Source organism: Colletotrichum navitas (genome assembly GCF_030913465.1).
Source record: "Colletotrichum navitas strain CBS 125086 chromosome Unknown LY79scaffold_126, whole genome shotgun sequence".
NCBI lineage: Eukaryota > Fungi > Ascomycota > Sordariomycetes > Glomerellales > Glomerellaceae > Colletotrichum > Colletotrichum navitas.
The window spans coordinates 46,662-62,998 of NW_026850672.1; the positions used below are offsets into that span (position 1 = coordinate 46,662).

Consider the following 16,337-nt stretch of genomic DNA (forward strand, 5'->3'; position numbering starts at 1 on the left):
GCGCCGACCCGTCATCGCTGGATAGAGGTTGTGCTTGTACCTGTACTTATGGGAGGTCGGGTGATTGATGTGTGAATGGGGGAGGAGACCGAGACCTCGTGTATATGTACTCCCCCTCTACATAGGTGGTATTCCCCCTTCAAACGATGCGATCTGGCAGTCTGGCAACCTGGAAAAGGGGCACACAGACAGTTAGTTCCAGTAGGCAGACCCAAATGGGTAGATCAGATAGTGTAGGTAATAGTGCCTTGACTGGGGTCACTCGTGGAATGAATCATAGCGCCAGCCTCCCGCCCCTGTTCCCCTGGTTGCGCGGTTTAGCGTCGTGTCAGTCAGTGGCTTGCTTCTTCTGCTGTCCTTGTCTCCCTTGTTTGGTCGTTTGATGTTTCTCCCATTGTCATTGTCATGATGCTCGTTCCTGTCTCGGTAGTTCACTGGAACGGAGCGGTTCATGAGTGGCTACATGATATTTTGCGACTTTATTATTATTATTGTCATTAGTTGCTCATATACGGGGTATAGTTGGTTACGCTTGACCATCCAAATCATGCCCGTCATCGACTCTCGTTCCGGCCTACTGGATCAGCTTCCATGTGTATATAACCAAGGCTTGAGTTCTCGATTATAGGGCACATCATCAGAGATTGCGTGCGGTGCTCTCGAAACTTGCCGCCCGGAAACATCGCGGACTTGCATCGCTGCTCGGTGCTTGATGCTTAATGCTTGCGTGATGCTCGACCGAAACCAGCCGTTGACGCACCCAAGCGATTCCGGCGTCCCCTTGCCTGTTCGTCCAAGCCCGTCCTCGACAGACATACAAGCAAGACAGCCAGCCCTTTTGAGGGGAAAAGAGAGTCAGAGACACGGCCGGGCGAGAAACTACAGTCTGCAGGGAGCCCGGTATTACCATCGTCCAACAGCCCAGCGGCCAACTCTATCGGTGTAACCTCAACCTACCTACGACTAGACAGCTGGGACTCTACTAGGAAGTATCCCGCTTTTAAGACCCTTGGGATCCCCTCCCGTGGTCATTTGAAACCGGCCTGGGCGTCCCTCCCTCCACCTAATCGCGCGTACCCTCATCCCCGTCCCCGTCGCAGTTGTGTATGTGTGTGTGTGCGTGTGTGTGTGTGTGTGCGTACATAGTTTGTAGTGTATACGTACAGATACTGTACGGATACAGAGTGTGTATACGTACGTACGGATACACCACGTCTAGTGACTTGTACGCCTACTACATACGGATACAGTATGCAGTTTACATGTAGCTCCATCCCGGGATCCATCCCATATCCCTCCCGCACCACTACCAAATCCACATCTTTCGCTCATCCCTCTCGGATCAGCATATCCACGCCCGCCCATCCCACTTTTGTTCCTCCTTCTCCGTTCTGACACCGCCAGCTCTACACTGCCGACCTCGACCGTCCCTCCATCCACTCTGCATCGTCACTTCACCTCCAACTATCCCGCCGTCTTTTCCTAATTCACCCCGGGACGGATCGCCCTGACCTCCGCACCGACAACATCCCCGTTTCGACACTAGCCCCCCCGACGAACGAGCTCTCCGCGCAAAGCCAAATCCGCCGACTCCCTGCTTCCCGCCCCCCGGTCCTCCAGCTCGAACTCCCTCCGACTCTTATTCCGTTTGTTTTTTTTCGCTCTTGCTCAAAGCGCTTTCCTGTCGCTCTCTCCTTGTTCAACCTAGTCCTCGGCGGCGCCAACCCATAACGACTTCGAGCAGGTTCCATAGCGTGCGGTGCCATTCCTCACCTAGTTGGATTGAATATCGCCGACCTGGCATCACCACTCCGAGAACCTCCTTGCAGAACCTCGCTTCACCCTCTCTCCGCTCGAATCCAATCCACCGCCGTTCTGCGCGCGTCTACGTCGCACCCCTCGTTCGCTACTGTCCGCCGCAACCGGAATTGGCCTGGCTGAGCCGGCCGCCAGGTCCAATCTCCCCTTCCCCTCCACCCCCGTCGACCTCGAGCGCCTCTCCCTTTTCTCTGTCCCCGAGTCGGCCACAGTTCGGCAAGCCCCGACGCCGACCCCCTTTGCGACCAACATCTCGCGACCACCCGCCATGGTCAAGCTCATGACGCCTGCCTTCCCGCCCCGGCGGCCCTCGAGCCTCCTGCGCTACGCCGTCGTCGTCATCTTCGTCATCGCCCTCTTTTACTATTTCGATCCCCGGTACCCGAGAGAGCCCTCGACGAGGCTGCAGTCCGAGAAGCCCGAACAGATACCTCAGAAGGAGAACCCTGTCCCACCGCCCCCTACCCAGGTCGACGGGTCCGAGAAGCCGATATCCCAACCCGAGTCGACCCCCATACTGCCGTCGGTACAAGCCCACACTGATGCTGCTGCTGCTGCTGCTGCCACTTCCGCCTCCGCCGCCGTCGGTAAGCCCGTGCCGGGAGGCTCGAAACCCGCCGACGGGTCATTCAAGAAGCCACACCCCATCGACACGCTGATCAAGGAGGCCGGCGAGACGTTTGATGGGCTGCTCAAGAAGGAGTCCAAGACGCTGACGGATGCCGCCAAGGCCTACCGCGAGCGCCGCGGCCGCCATCCGCCCCCGGGCTTCGACGCCTGGTTCCAGTTCGCCCAGGACCACCGCGCCGTCATCGTCGAGGACTTCTTCGACCAGATCTACCACGACCTCCGGCCCTTCTGGGGCGTCGAGCCCGCACGCATCCGCAAGGAGGCGGCCGAGTGGGAGATGGTTATCCAGGTCCGCAAGGGCCGTGCCTCCCGCGAGAGCGACTGGTTCTGGACCGTCCACTGGACTGACATGATCAAGACCATCGAACACTTGCTGCCCGACATGGACATCCCCCTGAACCCCATGGACGAGCCGCGCATGGTCGTGCCCTTCGAGGACATGGAGCAGTACCTAAAGAACGCCGACCTTGCCCAGGCCCAGGGCTTGCCCGACCCGACGCAGGTCTTGAGTACATTCCAGACGCTGCCCAAGAACAAGAAGGAACTAGACCGCAACGTCAAGGTCCAGAAAAAGTACTGGGACAAAGTAACGAGTATGCGCCCTGTTCTCCTCCCAATCCACATTGTGTACCAAACTCTGATCAAACTCCCTGCAGAACAGTTCTGGCTTATCGCCCGCCGCGGGTGCCCCCCCGACAGTCCGGCCCGTCTGGCCAAGGCACAGACGACGTTCGACCACCCCCCGAATATCTCGACAAAGTACGCCGCGGCGCACATGCGCGACGGCTTCGTCTCCAACTACACGCTCTCGACGCAGATTTGCCACCAGCCCGACCTGCAGGGCCTCAACGGCATCTTCATCGAGCCCCTCAGCACCTCGGCGACGCCCGTGCTCTTCCCCATGTTCGGCGGCTCCAAGCTGGCCGTCAACAACGAGATCCTTCTGCCGGCGGCCATGTACTGGACCACGGAGGAGCGCTTCAGCGGCGGCGGCGAACACGGCGGACCATGGGGGGAGAAGCGCGACGAGGCCGTCTGGCGCGGCGTCGCCACGGGGGGCCGCAACCGCGCCTCCAACTGGCAGGGCTTCCAGCGCCACCGCTTCGTCGCCATGAACAACGGGACCAAGGTGAAGACCGCCGAGAAGGGCGCGGCCGCGCCCGTCAACTTTGCGCTACCCGACAACAGGCTGTACGACATCGCGGCGCGGGCTGCCGGCGCGCTGGGCGACTGGGTGAGGTCGTGGGCTGACGTTGGCTTCACGGACCTCATGTGCGAGCCCCGCAACGAGGACGGCGGCGGCGAGTGCAACTACACGAGCCCGCACTTCAGCCTCGTCGAGAGCGTCAACATCGCCGACATGTACTACTCCAAGTACCTTCCCGATATCGACGGCAACAGCTTCTCGGGCCGGTACCTCGCCTTCCTCAGCAGCACGAGCCTGCCGATCAAGGCGACGCTGTGGCGCGAGTGGCACGACAGCCGGCTCGTGGCGTGGAAGCACTTTGTGCCGATGGACAGCCGGTTCGGCGACTACTACGGCATCATGGACTACTTTCTAGGGTACGGAGCCGAGCGGCCCGGCCACGACGCCGAGGCGGCGCGCATCGCGAGCGACGGCAAGGCGTGGGCCGAGAGGGCGCTGCGACGCGAGGACATGCAGATCTACACGCTGCGGCTGCTTCTCGAGTACGCGCGCGTGACGGACGAGAGGAGGGAGAAGATGGGCTGGGCGGACGACCTGCTGGCGGAGAAGAAGAAGTCGGCGGAGAAGACGACGTGATTTGGCAAAAAAAGGGGGCTTCGGCGGTCAAGAGTACTACCATGGAGGATCCCCGGGGCGACAGGCGTTATAGGAGTCGAGATGGGAGTACCGGCAGCAGGCTCAAGGTTCTTGTTCTTTTTTGTACGCATGCAAAGGGTTCTTATTTTTTTACGTTATACCATTGGGCTCTTGAACTAAGGGAGGGACAAAAAGGTAGAGAGAAAGCACGGGACACCATCCTCATCATCATCATCATCATCATAGGTACACTGTACAACAATCGAACAGCACTATCCAGCCACGTCTAGCTCGTCATGCGAGGATAATAGGGTCCGCACCCGAATGGATTATCGAGAAGGAGGATATGAGGCCGAGTTGCGGGTTCACTAGACACATTTGCACATTGGACAGCATCGACACTTGCGTTCACGTCTTTGCTGGCCCTCACGGTCCATCGTTTGGTCGGAGCACCGTCCGCGATACCATGGCCTGCCTGGGTAGGTAGTCAGCCTCGATCGGCTTCGAGCGGCCCGTTCCTCGGCGATGGTAGAGGCAGCTCCGAGAGAAGCCGGGTTCGACGGGGTTCGGACCCATACAGCCCCCTCCATGTCCCTTATGTCGTGGCCACGATCCCCAGGCGGTTCTGGCGTCGTGGCCATTCCTTCGCATGCCGAGAGAGGTCATCGGGCGACCTCTGAGGACCATCAGACGGATGCGAGGCGGCACGAGTCAAGAGCTCGAGACAGCCTCGAGGGTCTCGAGACGATGGGAGGCGGTTTATTTTACGTAAAGGCAGGGAGAGCCCTTGCTCGTCAAAAGTCTGTGCAGCGAGGAAAGGTTTCTCACCGTGGTGGTCAGGTGTTTCCTTGGTCGCAACTCTCGCGGGGGAGTTGGACAAAGTCTCACTCCGGCTCGCGCCGGGAGAAAAAGAAGACGTCGGCGACAGCGGCGGGGAGGAGGGTGAAGACGGGGTCAGGTCAGTCAGTCAGTCATGGGACCTGTTTCTCCTGATGCCGATTGCTAACAGAAACCGAATCGGAAACGCAAGTGGTCCAGGGCTGTCGTGTGAGTGGTAGAATCTGATGTAAGAGAGAGAAATCTTTGTGGAGCAGTGGAGGGCCTCAAAGCCAGGTGGTCAATGGGCAGTAAGGGCAACCGGCAGCACACGCGGCCAGTGGCTGGAACCCCCCTCCGGGGGCGTTGGGCCGATAAGCGGTGACGGCGATAAGGGACGCGGCGGAAGCGCGACAAAAGGGCCGAACCTCGAGAAATTGACATCTCGTAAAGCCCGAAACGACAGAAGCCGACACCACCGAAGACGAGGAACGGGAGAAGAGAGAGGTCGCCGGTGATGGAGGGAAAAGGGAGGAGGGGGTATGCCACACCCCCTTCCCTTCCCAGCGAAAAAAAAAGAAAAAAAAACCAAGAAAAAAATGATTGCCGCTCAAACTGAAGCGTAATCAAATCCCTAGGCATAACAAGCGTGCCCCCTTCTTCGCGTCGTCCTGCCATTAGGGAACATCGCCAACTCGCGGACGGGGGGACTCGGGCGCCCTTTAAATAATGCCTCGCGGAGCCCACCAACACACCTGCCGTTAAGTGGTACAGCTCCGAGGGCGCCAGGCCCCTAAGTGCAGGTGGTCCAGTGGGGTGACCCACGCCGACGGCGCGCCTCGGGGGGTCACGGGAGGGCCGCTGATGCGCTGATGCGGTGGTGTTCCCCTAAGTGCAGGTCTACCCGCGGTGGACTCTCTCGGGGGACCTAAGGTACCTTACGGGCTGCTAGGACGCTGACGTGACGTCCACCGCTGAAGATTGTATCGTCCGAGGTATTGTTTGTGCGTTGTCGCTGCGGGAAAGTACGTGAGGGGCACAGCATGTGCTCTCTTCTCTCATGGGCGAAGGTACCTTATCAATGTACGCTGTACGTAACCAGCCATGATAACGCATTACCTAGGTACCTACTCCGTACTGAGAGGGTAAAAAGAAATAAAAAAAATACCCCGCCATCCCACCATCACCACCACCACTGACGCACAGCTTCCGTCCTGCCACCTGCGTGTCTGGAATCTGGAATGCGCGTATCGACGGAAGGAGAGAAGCCATGCTCTGCCATCCTCCGCAACCGAGTCAACCCCGGCTTCGCGGGTCCTGAGAAAGATACATACTTTCTGCCCTGGCTGCTTGTTCCGGACGAGATCCCAGATACCCCCATCGGTCCGTCATCCTAGCATCCCCGAATTAACACCTGTACGCAGTAACACGCTTCGAACCACATAACCTTGATCGCCCACCCCAGCTTCCTTTTCCTCCTTCCTCCTCCTCCTCTTCTTCTTCTACTTCCCTCTACATCTCCCTCTTCTCTCCTCCTCCTCCTTCTCTTCTTCTTCTCCTTCGCGTCCATTCCTCTCGCCAATACCTCTTCCCCCTCCATCGAGAGCCAACGTCAGCTCTCAGTTCTCAGTTACACCACCACCACTACCATCAGTCAGCACCTCGGCGACGCATTGCAACCATGCACACGTCAATGGTCAAGTCCAAGTTCCTCAGCAACCCCGAGGACCTGGGTGTAGTCGCCGTCGGTTTCTCCGGCGGACAGGTAAGTTCTCTCCTCTCCTCTCCCGCTCACGAGCTCTGTTCACCATTCTCCTTGGTTACGACATGACTGACGGAGGCCAAATGCAGTGCAAGCCGGGCGTCGACGCGGCTCCCAAGGCCCTCATCGAGTCGGGTCTGCTCACCCAGCTCCGCGACGAGCTCGGCTACCGGCTGCATGGCCACGACGAGGTGCACCTCTACACGGACCTCGTGCCGGCCGAGGACCCCCCCTACCGCAACATGAAGAACCCGCGCGCCGTGTCGGCCGTGACGGAGCGCATCGCCGATCAGGTCTACCAGCAGTCGCGCCTCGGCCGCCTGACCCTCACCCTCGGCGGCGACCACAGCATCGCCATCGGCACCATCGCCGGCTCCGCCCGCGCCACCCGCGAGCGTCTCGGCCGCGAAATCGCCGTCATCTGGGTCGACGCCCACGCCGATATCAACACCCCCGAGACAAGCGGCAGCGGCAACGTCCACGGCATGCCCGTCGCCTTCCTCACCGGCCTCGCCAAGGAGGACCGCCCCGAGTATTTTGGCTGGCTGCGCGACGAGCACCGCCTTAGCCTCAAGAAGCTTGTCTACATTGGCCTGCGCGACGTCGACCCGGGCGAGAAGCGCATTCTGCGCGAGAACGGCATCAAGGCCTTTAGCATGTTTGACATTGACCGGTAAGGCTTCTTCCCTCGTCTCCTCTCCGGGAAGTGTTTCCCTGCGTATCCTTTCAGACGACTGACATGGCCCGCCAGGTACGGCATCGGACGCGTCATGGAGATGGCGCTGGCGCACATTGGCAGCGACACGCCGATCCACCTGTCATTCGATGTGGACGCTCTGGACCCCATGTGGGCGCCGTCGACGGGGACGCCGGTTCGCGGGGGCCTGACGCTGCGCGAGGGCGACTACATCTGCGAGTGCGTGCACGAGACGGGCAGCCTCGTGGCGCTGGACCTCGTTGAGGTCAACCCGTCGCTGGCGGCAGAGCAGGAGGGCGCGGCGTCGGAGACAGTGCGCGCGGGCTGCTCGCTAGTGCGCTGCGCCCTGGGCGAGTCGTTGCTGTGAAGGACGGCCTTCGGCGGCGTGGCGGGCGATTTTCGATGAGGTGATGAGGGTGACGTTGAGGACAACGAGAGCAACTACGGAGGTTCCCGCAAAGACGAGGAAACCCATACAGACAGACAGACACAGATCTGCGGGGTCATGGGAGGCGAAGGCGGAGGGGTTCGATTCGGCGCACATATGGCCAGGGACTGCATGGGAAACGGCTGTGGATAGAAGAGACAGGGGGGTTTCCGTCAGACTTTTGAGAGAGAGAGAGAGAGAGGGCAGCTCGTAGATGAATAATACCAGAGCAATGTTCATTTTTACACGTTATGTTACCGGTTCTCGGACGGATGCTCGTGTTATGCAACGTAGATGCCGATGCGAGGAGGGCTTCACCTCTAGTTTTGCACGTTCACCTTGGTACCCTTACCTAGGTAAGTAGGTAGGTACCTACCTTGCTTTATGTACGTCTACGTACCCGTCTGTGTGTCCGCACGTCTGTAAAGCAGGGCTGACAGACTGGCTTGGTTAGTCACCAACAAGTGCTGGAAAAGAGCGGTGACGGACGATGGCGGGCTCGGGTGCGTTCCGGCGGTTGAGAAAGGAAGGAAGGAAGAGGGGAAAGAAGGAGAAGTAAAGGAAGGAGGAAAGAGGAAGGAAGGAGCGAGAAAAGGCGGTCCAAGAGTCACCGGAGCCCGGACCGGGTGGGGCCGGTGTGCCTGACAGCTGCGGGAAGGCGCGGGCCCACTGCAGGTCCTCCTCCGCGTCGGAAGGTACGAATAGTGAGTCGCCGTTGCTGCTGCTGTTGCTGTTGGTTGCTGCCAATGGCCGGGGAGGTGAAAGGTGGAAAGTGGAAGGTGGGAGCGCGGCCCCCTTCTCGCCCAGCCATCGCCATTTCTCCCGTTCGCCCAGCCTCCTCTGCCCGATTAGAGTTTTTTTTTTTTTTTTTTTTTGCACGATACTACCCCCAAAAGCAGATTTATCGCGACCGTGTCAGGGCTTTAAACTTGAGTTCGCGTTGTTCCGTCCCTTTTTGTCGGGTCGAGCGTTGTATTTGACCGTCGCACTCTCCCTCTGCCCATTTCCCATGTGCGAGTGCTGACCTCGACAGACCACCCCACCCACGTACAGCTGCACTTACACGAAAACGAGTCTCGATCTCATCGACTATCAAAGTCGCTACCACCGTACCAAAAGTAAGGAAAGACGTGGTATTGGTCCCCATTTCGAGAAAACCGCTGTTTGCGTATTACTGCCGTATTCCTGGGCTCTCGTCGCAGCCCAACTAGCACCAAACAACAAGAACCTCGTGGACAGCAAAAGCAACAAAGGTGACAAGGGTACGTCTGTCTGCAGCAGCACCTTTGACGTGGCACACGCCCCAAACCCAAAGCAAACCCTGTCTGTCGTCCAGCACCGACATCAACAGCGCCGTCAAAACACACGCCGCCCAGCCATCCACCAATCGCCCCCTCTCGTCCCGTTTAAACTCGACGAGCCGCTGCCACGCTGACGGGACGAACGAACGGACGAGACTGAATCCCCCCTCTTCTCGACCTTCCCTCCCTCACCGGACGAATCGCGACAGCCCCGATTCTTCAGTCCATCCCATCCAATCCATCTGTCTTGAGAGTTACTGCTGCTGCGGTACCTGCGTTTACTTGTTGTCCAAGACGAAAAGTACCGCACTTCGCCTGGCATCGCCTCTCCCTCTCCACAGCGAAACCCAAACACGCCCAACACCAAGCCGCTGACGAGCGACATCGCCCATTGCGCCGACGACGGAGGCGGCGCATAACCGTGCATAATCCACATCATCTTGGGCTGCGACCTTCGGACGACCCGGCGGCGATAGCTCACCCCCGATCTGAAGCCCGCATCGTGCGCGCTTCTTGTTGCGGCGTCTCCCCGCCTTTCCCGCCAACTGACAGATTGACTCGATACGCCATCTCGTCAGTGGGTGATTCCGGTCCGACGATTTAAATACCGACCCCTGCGAGCACTCCCCGATTGAACTGCACTGTCCACCATCGAACTCGAACGAACTTGCACTTCCGCAGACACACCGCGCCTTCATCGACAGCCCCCAATCGAGCCGCACGGTAGATACACCCCCTCTAAATCGCCCACGATGGTGGCCTCCACGGTAACGGACAGCTCCTACTATGAGCGGCGCGTCGTCGAGCGCGTCCACCGCTACCAGTGGCCCGGCATCCAGCTCAACCTCTGGATCCTTATCATGCTCGTCGCCTCCTGCCTCATCATCGGCGTCTTCGCCTCCTTCATCGACGTCCAGCAGCAGCTCCTCCTCCCTGTTCCCTGGTACTTCCCCTACTACATCACCGTCGCCTGCCTCGTCATCCTCTTCATTGGCCTCCTGCTTTGGCTCGTCTACCAACGCCGCTTACTGCCTGCTATCGTCATGATCGGCGCCTTCATCCTCTTCATCCTCTGGTTCGTCGGCCTCGTTGTCATCAGTATCCAGCTCTGGGGGCCCGACGGCTCCGTCTCGAGCAACTGTAACCTCGCCGTCTTCAACCGCGACCCCACCGGCCAGAGCCTCGATACGCTCGCCTGGCTGCAACAGCGAAGTATATGTGAGTTTTAGCCTCTGTCTTTGGTCCTTGGTCTTTGGTCTCTGGTCTTTGGTCTTTGGTTCTCTGGCCTGCTTCTGTGACGATCGAATTTGCTGACAATGTGATGCAGGCCAAGCGTGGCAGGCCGTCTTCTCCTTTTCCCTTGTCGGCGCCATCTTCCTGCTGTGGATCATGGTCATGGCGTACCAGGTGTTTGCCAACTCATGAACACTTAGGCTATGCGGTGGTGTGCCCGCCGCGATGAATATTTTGCACATTCAAAACCTCTGGCGCCGCCAACATACATGCCTCGCTAGTTCTCTGGGGCTGTGCACATTTGTCTGCCTTTTCTTTTTGAACATTTTCCAACATATAACGCCCAACGACATACGTCCAAGACATACGCTCTACAACGCTACATACGCGGCCACCGGGGCCAACGGCGTGGGGGTTAATTTATGAGCACACGTTTCACGTCTGTAATTGAGGGGGTCTTTGCGGTTTATTTTTCTTCCCCTTGGAGCGATTGCATCTACAGGCGTTTCCCGGGCTTGCGAGTCCTGGTATGATTTGTTCTTTTTTTATTGCAAGCATGATGTCAAGCGGAAGTTGGCGAGGAGAGGATGGACATAGGCTCAAGTTGTATGATGATGATGATGATGATGATACAATCGGAAAGGTTGAGTAGCAGGCGGATGGATTGGATTCGAGGATGTCTTGTAGGAGAAGATAGCGAGCGATGTGGCAGTGGAGGGTCCGCGAGACCTATGATACCGGCCGTTGATTAATCAAATAATGAATGCTTTGCACGAATCGCCCCCCCCCCCCCCCCCCCAAACCTTTTCAGCCAACGCGACCGTGTAGTCGTTCGAGGTCTATGTAGAACACGCCATCAGGTGTGGGCCACCCGATCGTCCGTTCTTCTATATACTTTTTTCTCCCTTCCAGGGTGAGGTACTCCGGATGCGTGAGACTAGTCTTTCCGGCATAGTCATGGTCGCTGGTGTAGAAGCTGGCGCCGAGCCTGTGCGTGTTGGCGCAATGAGCGTCCCCGTCGGCCGGGTCGGCGTACTACAGCATGTAGAAGCCCCGGGTGCGGGGATCTTCCATTGTCGATGGAGAGATAGATTACGGATTACGACATTGTCGGAAAAGCAGACTTCTTCACGGCAGGAAACGTCGTCGACCCCCATCGACGCCGAGTCCCGGCTGGCTTCCGCAACGACGGAGGCGGACAAAAACTATGTCGGGTCGGAGTGTCGATGGCGACGGGGTCATATTTAGCCAGCACTTTCCGTGCTGGAGAGCAATGCGGCCGAGTGTTGTGCCAATGTTGACAAGAACATGGAATCAGACACTACCCACCTCGTTTAAATGAGCGAAACGACGTATCGTACAATATAGCAACTGTTGGGAGTGTACATATTTGATCCGTTGGCCGCCTGAATAATGATGTGTGACGCCCACAGAGCTATTTATCGGTAGACCGTTGCTAGTGCTTGCCAATCCACCAATGTTGGTTCTACCTGTCATGTCATGTCTCTCTCTCAACGGCTCCAGGACACACGCATGCGCGAGAGCTACACTTCCTGTACTGGGACACCTATCTGGCGTATTGGGTTGGTGGACATAAGCCCGGCGATGGGGCCGTTTTCGACAGGGCGCCTCTCTCGTTCATGAGCGAGAGGACCGTGTTTGAGAACTGCTGGGAGGGGGAACCATGACGCAGCATCGCTCCGTTAGGGAAGTGAAAGGCGATATGTCCTTTACTTGCCGGCAGTGTTGGTTACCAGACCTCCAGACCCTATCAGCTGGACCGACCGGACGCCAATGGCTCCGGCAAACCATCGTTGGTTTGTGCTGGCGGCAGACCTTCGTTCGAGTCCACTTGCCGGAACCAGCCGTTATATCGGCATTCTGTGGAAATTGCCGTCGCTGGACGTCTTGCAAATTCATGGTGAGTTTCACGGTGGGTATGGTCGTATGGGGTGCTTATTATACCAGGTCGGCGATTGACAGCGATTCAAGAACACATGCACATGATGCCAGCCGGTGGGAACCCTCTGTTGAGGCCTGCGCACGTAGCAGGCATCTTCAAGTGTCAATAATGTCAATGGTGGATGAGGCTCTACAATGGATGCTCTGTCACAAATGTCAGCTCCGCTACGAGTAGAATGGCCGCTTGGGTCTATCGTCATGATCATTCGTCACATGCTGGGCCCCGACTGTCCGCCAGTGCGACACGACCACGCGGCCGGGAAACCATTACCTGTGCTCTTCTGACGTAGCAGCCCCCCGGGTCTCGGATCCCCAGGCGAACTCGGGGCGGTCATTCGTCGGTCTACACCCTCCCCACATCCCTTCCCAAGCCGTGGGTTTCGTCCCCCGGCATCGAGCGTCAGCGATGATGTGCTTTGCTTTGTGGTCGGTTGGCCTGGCCAGGCTCGGGGGACGAACAACAAGCTGGATGCGTGTCCCTCGGTTTGCTAAGCTAGCCGTGTGCAAGTGCAGGGCGGTCCACCCTCCATCCAGGCTCTTTCGCCAAGAGGATCGGTCTGTGGACTATCTCGGGATAAAAGGCAGTGTACAAGACCCCTTTTCTTGGCGCCGTGGGTCTTTTCTTAGAACACAGAGCTTGATACCTGGCAAGCTTGGATGGCCTCTTTCTTTTCGCCTCTCGTGGGGGGAGCAGGGGAGAGCAGTGAGAGATGGAGGGGGAAATGACAGCAACGAATTGCCGCTGCAGAGGCACGGTCTATCATGGACCCTGCACATTGACGGCCGTTGACGCGATGGTGGACGCACCAGACCGGTTTTCTAGGCCGGCGAAGCTTGTTTTTTTGTGCTGTTCGTCGGCCTTTGGAAGCTTGGATCGCTTGGATCTCGACCTTTTCTTGTCGAGTAACTACTGTGGGGGGTTGTACAGTAGGAACGGCGAGTCGCGTCGTGGCGCAGAGTTGGAGCATTGGCATGATCTGAGAAGCATCGCCGCTCAGATAAGGCCCTTCCTCTGCCGCCTCATGTCGTTCCGTTGTTCGATGGGTTCGTCAATCGTCAATGGGTGCGAATCGATGGGATCCAAGTGTTGGAGGTATTGGCTGCCGATGACGTAGCAGCCACCACCACCGACAGCGCCTTCTTGGCAGATAAGCAGGAAACCCACATTGGATAGGCAGGCAGGGTGGTGTAAGGCAGGTAGGTACGTCTCGCTCCCCCGTCCAAAACCGGAAATCTGTGGGTCATATGCGGTACGTACTCGTATACGTACAAGCTGCCAGGGGAAGTAGTGGGAAGGAACCGTCACACATGCTCACATTCGGCGACGAGATTAGGTCATGGTGGGTAAGTGCGATGGGGGAAGCGGGGGAGGGGTCCTTCCTCATGGACTGCGTGCGTTCGTTTTCCGGCTCGAGATGACGGAAGGCTTGGCCGTGAAAGGGTATGGTGTGAACAAACGTGTATATAAAGACTGAACAGGTCCTCGGTTGAACGGGAATTGAATGCATAAACCATCAAGCCCACATCAACCATATACAACTCAAAAAACCATCAACCTTCCCCAACTACAATCACAATGGATCAAATCAAGAACCTCGTCGGCGGAAGCAATGGTGCCTCCAGCACTGCCGGTGCCGGCCAGCAGAAGCAGGACCCTGTTGACAAGGGTGAGTCGTCTTCTCAATACCTAGAGCGCATCGAGGACTACACTGACGTTCACCCCCAAGCCTTCGACTTCGGCTCCAAGAAGGCCGGCCACGACTTCAACCCCAGCACCGATGAGAAGATCACTGACGCCGGCCGCGGCATCTACGAGAAGGTAACCGGAAAGAAGGTCAACCCCAAGATCTCCAACTAAATGTACAACACTGTATCGGGTTTAATGACGACATGGGATTACTGTCATGAGCGACGGCACTGTAGCATAGAACTACATCAATTAATGAAAGATTTGTACCTCTAACTTTAAATATGTGTGATGCACGCTATGATATGTTGTGATCCTCAGGTTCCAAGCGGCCCTGTTGCGGCCGCTAGATTGGCTATTGGCACAAGGTACTCAGGATATTAGCTCGTTATGGTCATCGTGCCAAAGGATAAATGAAGTGAACACTCGCTCGACTCCGGCCCGAAGAACAGCACGCGTACGAGGTCGCATCCGCTTGCTATGTCGCCATTGAGAAGTCATGGTTCATGCACTGCAACTCAGGGGTCATCTTGGGGTCCATGATGAGGAAATGTTTGCTCGGTCTTTTTTACAAGATTTCTTCCTAATCTGTTTCCCAGTGCGTACGATGCACTTGGCTTGACATATCCAGTCTGATGAGAGAGGGTGTAAGAAGGTAGTGTGTTAACCTAAGTATCATTCTGACGGTCAACCGAGCCCTTCCGGCCACAAAGATGGAGATGGGGTTGAATAAATGGGCCCCCTATCTCCTGCATCTCGCGGATGGGAGCACGACTCGACAAGCGCACGAGTGCGAGGAATGGCAGACGGACGGGCAGAAGGGCCCACTCGACGGATAATGCGGCCGGGCGGGAAGATATGGCTTATGCCGTCGCCGGGAACTGGCTTGGAGCTCCGTCATTGGCCGGCGGGGTATCTTTCGGATGCATCACGGTGTCCCCCGGCCGCCCGGAGTCACAAGTACTTCTTTTTGCTCGTACGGATACGAAGTACGCCATATAAGGGGAGGAGGGAAACACCGGGAACGCCCATGGAGAGCAGTATACACAAAGGGTTCTTCCACTAGCACCCTTTTAGCTTGGGTGGCACGGCAACGAGACGAGGGATAGGGGTTGGAAGAGTACGTACCTCTGGAGTACGATAAAAAAAAGGGCAGGAAAAGGGTGCTTGATTCTCGGATGATTTTCTAAGGACCGAGCGCGCAGCGGCACACCCCGGCCAATCGGGGTATCCAATCAATCCAATCTGCCGCTTTGCGTTGAGTTGCGTTGCATCCATCCAACAGCAAATCCTCTGGCAATTCGTTGCAACAAAGCGCAGCGTCTCTTTCTTCGTACGTGCGGGTGATTCTGTACGCAGTACAAGTGTTTTTCATCGGATTGGCCGAGTGCACCTGCCTCTACACACTGTCACCTTGCCTCCCTGGCCGTACTTTCTGCCAGCCGCACCTCCTTTTCTCGACAGACCGCGCTAAAAGCCCAGACCTCCTTCCAACTAAAAGTGACAGGAGCGCAGTGTTGCAGTCGAACCAAAGAAGAAAGGGCAACCCAAGGTACGTGCTCTCTCTCTCCATCCCTCTCGCTCTTGCTCTTGCCCAGCCGGTACGGTACTACCTATGTATGTATGTATACATGTCCATCCCATAAATTCGTAGAGAGAGCTCCATGTATCGTACGTACCTATCTCGGTAGGCATCTAGTTAGGCAGGTAGCTTACCTGCCTACCTATCTACATACCTTTCTACGGTATCATGTACCGTACCGGACCGTATCCACGCGTGGTTCGGCATCCGTGGTCCATCGCTCCTGCATTGCACCCACGCACAGACTCTGTGACACACGTCGCATACCCGCTCAGATACGCCCACGGATGCTCTCAATGGGCCGGGAAAGGGAACGACAGAGAGAGGGAAAAAAAAGTCTGACACTCATTTTCTAACTAATAGTCGGCTGCTTTGACTTCATTCGACTTCATCCACCTGAGAGCCCCATCGTCGAACGGAACATACCCCGACACTCTCAATCAACAATATCCCTCCTCCTCCTTATCCCCCTCCTCCTTATCCTCCTCCTCCTTAGCCGCCGCCGCCGCCGCCGACAACGGTTCGACTCGAGCCTCGAACTCAAAACGGCTACTCGTTACCTCGAGGACCGTCGATCAACCCCCCTCGACTGAGACAAAGGAACTTCGTCCTGTTCAGCTAACCGAATGCATCCTCCGA

The 16,337-nt window shown here is 57.3% G+C and overlaps 5 protein-coding genes across 5 annotated transcripts; 4 read left to right on the forward strand and 1 right to left on the reverse strand.

Moving 5' to 3' along the window:
- Positions 1-2,086: 2,086 nt before the first annotated feature.
- Positions 2,087-4,231, forward strand: LY79DRAFT_528289 (capsular associated protein; the record flags this gene model as incomplete). The annotated part of the gene is made up of 3 exons (XM_060556007.1): positions 2,087-3,041; positions 3,105-3,481; positions 3,533-4,231. The coding sequence occupies 3 exons, from the start codon at positions 2,087-2,089 to the stop codon at positions 4,229-4,231; spliced, it is 2,031 nt and encodes a 676-aa protein (XP_060407886.1).
- Positions 4,232-6,728: 2,497 nt separating this feature from the next.
- LY79DRAFT_528300 (arginase) lies at positions 6,729-7,873 on the forward strand (the record flags this gene model as incomplete). Its single annotated transcript, XM_060556008.1, has 3 exons — positions 6,729-6,812; positions 6,899-7,482; positions 7,561-7,873. 3 exons carry the CDS (start codon positions 6,729-6,731, stop codon positions 7,871-7,873), a joined length of 981 nt encoding a protein of 326 aa, XP_060407887.1.
- A 1,639-nt stretch (positions 7,874-9,512) lies between these two features.
- Positions 9,513-9,725, reverse strand: LY79DRAFT_499294 (uncharacterized protein; the record flags this gene model as incomplete). The annotated part of the gene is made up of 1 exon (XM_060553353.1): positions 9,513-9,725. A coding segment is annotated over one exon (213 nt), but the record flags the coding sequence as incomplete, so codon positions are not given.
- Positions 9,726-9,986: 261 nt separating this feature from the next.
- Positions 9,987-10,659, forward strand: LY79DRAFT_674513 (uncharacterized protein; the record flags this gene model as incomplete). The annotated part of the gene is made up of 2 exons (XM_060564315.1): positions 9,987-10,452; positions 10,562-10,659. The coding sequence occupies 2 exons, from the start codon at positions 9,987-9,989 to the stop codon at positions 10,657-10,659; spliced, it is 564 nt and encodes a 187-aa protein (XP_060407889.1).
- A 3,346-nt stretch (positions 10,660-14,005) lies between these two features.
- On the forward strand, positions 14,006-14,287 carry LY79DRAFT_528275 (uncharacterized protein; the record flags this gene model as incomplete). Its single annotated transcript, XM_060556005.1, has 2 exons — positions 14,006-14,096; positions 14,157-14,287. 2 exons carry the CDS (start codon positions 14,006-14,008, stop codon positions 14,285-14,287), a joined length of 222 nt encoding a protein of 73 aa, XP_060407890.1.
- Between the last annotated feature and the right edge of the window lie 2,050 nt (positions 14,288-16,337).